Source organism: Portunus trituberculatus, chromosome 18 (assembly GCF_017591435.1).
Source record: "Portunus trituberculatus isolate SZX2019 chromosome 18, ASM1759143v1, whole genome shotgun sequence".
Classification (NCBI taxonomy): domain Eukaryota; kingdom Metazoa; phylum Arthropoda; class Malacostraca; order Decapoda; family Portunidae; genus Portunus; species Portunus trituberculatus.
Genome location: NC_059272.1, coordinates 21753486 through 21760985, shown reverse-complemented (window position 1 = coordinate 21760985; position 7500 = coordinate 21753486). Strand labels below are relative to the sequence as shown.

Here is a 7500-nt window from a genome sequence, read left to right as displayed (position 1 = left end):
GGCCACTCCATTGCACATTTCATGAATTGGGTTAGGTTAGGTTAGGTTAGGTTCATTTCATGAATTGGGTTTGCCCATTTCATGAAATGGGCAATTTCACAAACGGGGTGTAACATATATACATATATGTATATATATGTATATATATGTGTGTATATATATATATATATATATATATATATATATATATATATATATATATATATATATATATATATATATATATATATATATATATATATATATATATATATATGGACAAGTTTCCAGCAGAAAGAAAAGATAGATGTTGATAAAGTGTGATGAGTATACTAAACAGTGTACAGGCAACGAGGCAAAGGTTTAAAGAACAATATGAGAAAGCACACTAAGACCATAGGCCTACTGAGAGCAAAGGTCAGCGAATAAAAGTAACACCAATAAAACGTATCTATTGTCTATTACTTTTCTTATTTTCGTTTTGGATTCAAAGGCGGATGTTGCGTCTGGGAGCTCAGTTTGATCTCGTGCCAGGCATGAATTTTCTAACACCTGGCTTCCACTTAGGAGTCATTCTCAAACTAAATTAATTTTCTTCAGATGGGAAAGGAATTGAATGCTGTCATAATGGACAAGAGATAGTTGGACCTATGCGTCATCCTAAATGCTGGCCCATCAACACCACCGGTGATAGACTCTACAGCTCCTTCGGCTCTTCCTGCATGAACTTCGTGAGGAGCATGCTAGCGGTCAACCCGGGAAGAGACTGCACTTTTGGCTATGGTGAACAGGTATATATTGGCAATGTTGCCATCATTTTCAACAATCAAAACTTCCCATAGAATATGTGTGTGTGTGTGTGTGTGTGTGTGTGTGTGTGTGTGTGTGTGTGTGTGTGTGTGTGTGTGTGTGTGTGTGTGTGTGTGTGTGCATTCAGCGTAATAGTATTCATTGTCTTGGCAGCTGAACCAAGTGACCCACTGGCTGGACGGTTCACAAGTTTATGGGTCCACGACTGAGGAGGAGCGTGACCTGAGGACTTTCTCCAACGGCCTCTTGCAGTTTTCTCCTAAAAACTATTTGCCAATTCTGCCAAAAAATCAGGGTGGCGAATGTGAGGCGCGTGAAAGGGGTGCCGCGTGCTACTCCGCAGGTAGACAGTCATTTTTTTTTCTTTTTCCCTGTCTTATGGGACACGGACCATATATATATATATATATATATATATATATATATATATATATATATATATATATATATATATATATATATATATATATATATATATATATATATATATATATATATATATATATATATATATATATATATATATATATATATATATATATATATATATATATATATATATATATATATCATAAGAGAGAAGAGAGAGAGAGAGAGAGAGAGAGAGAGAGAGAGAGAGAGAGAGAGAGAGAGAGAGAGAGAGAGAGAGAGAGAGAGAGAGAGAGAGAGAGAGAGATTTCTCTTCTTTTATGCTTCCCCATCCAATAATGAATGAATAAATAAAAATAAATGGCACATTACAGGTGACTCGCGCGTGAACGAGCAGCCCGGCCTGACTGCCATTCACACTCTGTGGATGAGAGAACATAACCGCATTGCCCGCGAGCTGCAAAGCATTAACCCGCGGTGGTCGGACGAGTTGCTGTTCCAGGAGGCTCGCAGGATCGTGGTGGCAGAGCTGCAGCACATCACATTCAACGAGTGGCTGCCCATTATAGTGGGTCAGTTTATGATGGCTGCTTGCCTTGTCTGTGTTTTTGTGATGTATTTGTTATCTTGTTCCATTTTCAATGTAAAGAACATGTAATGGCGGCACGTGTTGATCCTTTAAAGTCTTTTTTTTTTATGTTTCTATTCACTTATTAAACTACGTAAGAAAAATATTTCCTCTTTCATAACTTTTGTGAGTTTCAGAATGTGTAATGCGTCTGATATTCACTGTTAATTAAGAAGCCTTTTTTGAAAAACACGAATTTTTCGTGAGGGCAGTGTCGCACTTTCTTCATTCATCAAACTTTCCTGTTACAGGGCGGAATTTTATGGATTCGTTCGGCATAAAAGTACTAAACAGAGGCTACAGCTTCGACTATAATGCCAACCTCAATCCTAACATGAACAACGAATTCTCAACAGCCGCCTTTAGATTCGGGCACTCATTGGTGCAAGGAACGCTGAGGTGAGAACATTTGGATGTGATATTTCTATTTCCATTATGTGGTTTCGGCAAATATTAGCTATGTAGGTAGATAGGTAGGCAGGTAGAGAGATTATCAAGTAGGATGGATTCCATTTTTCACTAACAGGACAGTCAAGGTTTCAAGAAAAGCTCGAGACCTGTTGGAGTGACTATACTACATACACAGACTCACTGTTCACTGCGTGCATTCAATATATTAATCGGCGACATCAGCCTAATCATATGGCACACTGTCACTTACCCTATTTAGGAGTTTTAAATAGATTTTTTTTTTCATTATAAACAAGAAAGGAAAAATAAAGATCAGCAAAAAGAAGAAATAACAAGTAATGGTCATGCAAACAGTAGGATTGTGATTGATATAGGATCTACAACTGAATTAGTCTAGCTTCAATCTATGTTTTCGTCCTCAATAGCATTTGTATTCCCTACAGAATGTTCTCAGAGGCTGGTGGAGTTAGCACTATTCAGCTAAGAAACCACTTCAACTCCCCTCACATGATTCAAAACGAAGGCAAGCTAGATGAAATTGTGCGCAGCTTCGCACAACTTGCGATCCAGAAATTCGACAGTTTCGTCACCAAAGACTTGTCCAATCACCTTTTCCAGGTAACTCTTTCCTGGTTTTGCTTACATCTTTCCTTCTGTTCATGTTTTTGCCTTGGAAGTTAAGTTGAAAGTTAAGAATGCTACATTTGCATTATGAGTTACACATGTACTCCCCATAACCTACACGATTTAAACTATACCGTTTGCGTCCGCAGACCCCAGCCACCCAGTTCGGAATGGATCTGATGAGCTTAAACATCCATCGTGGACGTGATCATGGCATCGCTACTTACAACTCTATTCGTGAGATTTGTGGCCTTAGACGTGCTACAAATTTCAATGACCTGAAGGACCAGATGGACATCAAGGCAAGGCTTAACTGCATGCACCACAAGTCATGACTGATCAAAGTTAAAGTGCATCATGAATACATTCTTTGTACTCTTTTTAATGTGTCATGCCTTTATTCATTATCCACACATGGATAGGGTACATATACGTTTCATATTCCCGATTTTTTCACTTTTTTTTCTTTTCTCAACAGTCTATTGAGATTCTGAGCAATGTATATAAAACTGTGGATGACATAGACTTCTTCGTGGGAGGCATGTCGGAGAAACCTGTGTCCGGCGGGTTGCTTGGGTGGACCTTCCTTTGCGTGGTGGGAGATCAGTTCGCACGTTTAAAGAAAGGAGATCGATACTTCTATGACCTTGGAGGACAACCAGGTTCATTTAGCGAAGGTTAGTAATCACAAAGAAGGACAATGTTGATTTGGCAAGACTGATCCCACGACCATTTGTCACTGTCAGTCAATTACGTGACCAGAAGAGAGAGAGAGAGAGAGAGAGAGAGAGAGAGAGAGAGAGAGAGAGAGAGAGAGAGAGAGAGAGAGAGAGAGTGTGTGTGTGTCTATGTGTGGGTGGGTGGGTGGATGTGACTGTGTGTGCATGATTTTTTTTTTTTTGGCTCTTTCTTCCTGCTAACGCGATGCACCTTTTCATATTGTTTGGCGGGACGGTTCGGTGATGCAGCTCAGCTTCTGGAGATTCGCAAATCCTCCTGGGCAAGAGTCATCTGCGACAACACTGACACAATACGAGCTATCCAGCCTCTGGCATTCCAACTCCCGAACAACGGATTGTAAGGCTTGGCTTCCTCTCAGTTTTATTCCTCATTTCGCAATTCTAAATTTCAAAATGGGATTTCCACCAGTGGACAAAAATCTCAAGAACTTATTTGAACATACTTTTTTTCTTTCTTTCTTTCTTTTCTATTATCTTTGTTGGAGTTTCAGGGCTGTGAACATTATTCAATGTTTGAAGTTCACGTGATAAAAGAACATTTTCATTTGATAACAACAAAACATTATGTCCCCGGCACCATTCTCTACGCCATGATATATACAGTAGTAACAGTGATCATATTCCTGCATCCCAGAGCCAAACCTTAAGACTGAGATGATGAGTTTGATGGGCACGTTCTCTCTTTCCAGCAACCAACCATCGTCATGCAGGAGTGGCAGCATTCCCCGCATGAACCTACAGGCTTGGCGGCAGTAAGGCAGGCACTCCGCCTCTCCACACTCATCACCCTCACACCTCCATGTTCATGCACATCCCTTGTCTGACCGCAAAGCACTTGTGTTCACTTGTTTACTTCATGCACTCGATGGGTCGTACTGGGAAAACTTGCTTTCTTGACTACATGTTGAAGACACCTTTTAACCATTAATATTGTGAATTACTTACAGCTAATTACGTATTTAACTTTTACTCTACGTGGAAGTATCATTATTATCACAATTATCATCCTGACTAAATTATCATTATTATTATTATTATTACTATTACTATTAATACTAAAATTATAATCGTCACTAAATTCATCTGTGTGTTGTTTTTTCGTTTTCAGATGTACGTATGTTATTTATTTTGTTGTAAAAATTATGTACAGAAGGTGCATGTAAATGGGTTCAGATTTCAAAAATAAAATAAGAATGTTAGTGTACACATTTGAAATGCTCTCCTCCCGTCACTCCGTAGAAAATGAGTTTCAACGATAACTACTGTATTTATAATAAGGACTACTTCCCCATATAAATTACTTCATAATTTTGTAATTATGCAGGTTGTTTCAGTATTGATTATTTCAAAGGTAACTTCTGCATTTTTTGTTGTTCTTGCTACCATAGACTCCTTTATCTTTTAATATATGAGCTTGCTATTAGCTTATTCCTAAACGCTTTCGCAGAATTAAACTCTGAAAACGGAGAAAGGAAGAGACGAGACAGAGCAAATGAACTGACCAGCATCACACTCCCTTGAGGCTAATAATTCGAGCAACGTGCTATGCTACATACATCTACGAACCTTTGATGGATACATGATTAAGTCTCACGTGGGGGATGCTAAACACGAAATAAAAAAAAAAAGTAGCATTAAAAATTCCTGACCATAAGAATAAGCAATATCAATAAAAAAAATAAAAAAAAACTACATAGTAAGTAAAATTTGGAGATTTTGAAGTTTGGGAAAATGAAAACTGAAAATTGAATGTATCTTCGCATTTACGATGATAACAATTAGTTATGAATACAGGAAAGAATTAAGGGAGAAAGGGAGGGAGCAGGGACAAGGGAGGGAATCGGATGAAAGGCTGAAAGCTGTCCGTGTGATGGCAATATCTTAATTAATCAGGGTTAGAAAACAACTATGATCTGGAAATATAACTGCATCACGAAACACTAACAGTAGCTATTCCTTTTCCATCATATTTGGCTTTTCTGCGATGAGTGTAGCATTGCCAAACGAGACCTGTCTGGAAACAGCGAGGACGGGTTACAGACACCAAAACAGACATCCATCCGTTTCCACGATATGACACTCTATTAATTCATTCATCTACTTGTTGCTGTTGCTGCTGCTGTTGCTGTTGTTGTTGTTGTTGTTGTTGTTGTTGTTGCTGCTGCTGCTGCTGCTGTTGTTGCTGCTATTGTTTCTTTTGTTGTTGTTGTCGTTGTTGTTGTTGTTGTTGTTGTTGTTGTTGTTGTTGTTGCTGCTGCTGTTGTTGCTGTTGTTGTTGTTGTTGTTGTTGTTGTTGTTGTTGTTGCTACTGCTGCTGCTGTTGCAGTTGCTGTTATTATTGTTATTATTTATCATTATTATTGTTATCAATATTACGGTTATCTTTAACTAATTAACTAACTTATTTCTGCATCTGTTTATGGATCTCTAAGGTGAATTTACTCCTCTTTGAAGTGGCCCTAATAATTTCAGATAAACTTTTCTATCTTTACGTTGTTGTTGTATTGGGCGTGGTATACAAGTAGACGATACATTATCTTGCTCAACCTTATCATTCCGTCGGTGCAGACGGTGCGAGATATTAGTTGTTGGTGAGACACTCAGACGTACACCGCAGACGTCGCTCAGCCGGTCAGTATTACTTATTTACGAATGGCCTTACCTGTTTGTATCATATGAGTATTACAAGGGACTCTTGAAGGGAGAGTTGAAAATAACACTGCAGACAACAATGTAAAACGAGGCGGAGCTCTTTCTTATTCCTTTTCTCATATCAGTCGCATAGCAAACTCCACCACCGTAGAGGATGCTGTTTTCTATCGCATTGCTATCAGATATGAATTGAGAGAAGCTATCGTTTTCCTGTTAACATATGCAACGTGACTGACTGCAAGTGCCGCTATTTTGTTTACTTGTTACTGTTCGTACTTTTTTTTATTTAGGATAGTGAGGCGTCGGGGACTGCGTGGTGATATCGCGTTTGTGTGAAATGTGAGCAAACATCAGAACATTACTACTCTCACTCCAATTAACTCCAATAATTTTCTCTCTCTCTCTCTCTCTCTCTCTCTCTCTCTCTCTCTCTCTCTCTCTCTCTCTCTCTCTCTCCACACACACACATACACATGATGACCCACTTAAAAAACGTTTCGTATTTTTCCGTCTGTAATATTGCCAACTCAATCACTTACAAAAGAAAATTTCTAGGCAAGGTGACGCTTCTAATATATCCATTTAGGGAAAGAGAAGATCATTGAAGTGTTAGAATAATATGAAAGCAAGGATACTTCATGTTAGATGAAATAAAATAAACATAACGAAAACTTAAGAAAAAAGTTATTCTGCACGTACGCAGGGAGACATCTGCGCCGTGGATGGCAGTGGGCTGGAGTGTAGGGTGTCAAAGTTACCAATTACAATACCTTCAGCTGCCACTTCCTATACTTTATGAACAATGTTGATAGATCATTAAGAGGCTCATTGCTCATATAACATTGATTGTCGTCACTCACTTCAAAGGAGTGCATGATTGATAGGGATCGCTAGGGGTCTAGTCCTACACACGGTGAATGATGGCACTTTGATAAACACACTCCACACTTGAACATAATTGACATAGCATACTTTTAACCCAAATAGCGTTATGCTTCCCATAATATCATAAGCACTCCAGGGAAGCTATTTGTTCGTGTAAAGTAAGACAACCAGGAAAAATATTTGCGCTATTTTCCACTATGACAGTCATGACTGTTACTATGCCACCTGGCACCTCCACTCGTGTTGCCACCGCGATGTCTTAACAATATAGCGAGGGTGAAAGTGCATCCCCTAGCCAACATCGAGGGTCCGAGGCCACTGTGACAACACAGCCTCATAGGGAATAAGCTCTTGACTGGAGGAAAATAGTTAAGCAAGGTTGCACAGGAAAGTTGTACTTGT

The 7500-nt window shown here is 38.9% G+C and overlaps 2 protein-coding genes across 3 annotated transcripts in view; both read left to right on the top strand.

Moving 5' to 3' along the window:
- LOC123505455 (chorion peroxidase-like) overlaps positions 1-4760 on the top strand; it is a 19411-nt gene extending 14651 nt beyond the window's left edge. The window contains exons 9-17 of the mRNA XM_045256763.1: positions 580-770; positions 943-1132; positions 1533-1730; positions 2038-2185; positions 2641-2815; positions 2971-3123; positions 3300-3498; positions 3790-3898; positions 4251-4760. Of these exons, the coding sequence (XP_045112698.1) occupies positions 580-770; positions 943-1132; positions 1533-1730; positions 2038-2185; positions 2641-2815; positions 2971-3123; positions 3300-3498; positions 3790-3898; positions 4251-4317 (1430 nt within the window). The 3' untranslated portion in view covers positions 4318-4760. The remainder of the gene's footprint in view (positions 1-579; positions 771-942; positions 1133-1532; positions 1731-2037; positions 2186-2640; positions 2816-2970; positions 3124-3299; positions 3499-3789; positions 3899-4250) is intronic.
- A 1346-nt stretch (positions 4761-6106) lies between these two features.
- LOC123505457 (mitochondrial enolase superfamily member 1-like) overlaps positions 6107-7500 on the top strand; it is a 15002-nt gene continuing 13608 nt past the window's right edge. The window contains exon 1 of one of the 2 annotated variants that reach the window (XM_045256771.1): positions 6107-6192. The gene's annotated coding sequence lies outside the window, so the exon portion shown is untranslated. Of the gene's footprint in view, positions 6193-7227 lie in introns of those variants that run through there. The other variant, XM_045256770.1, reaches the window with a different exon arrangement.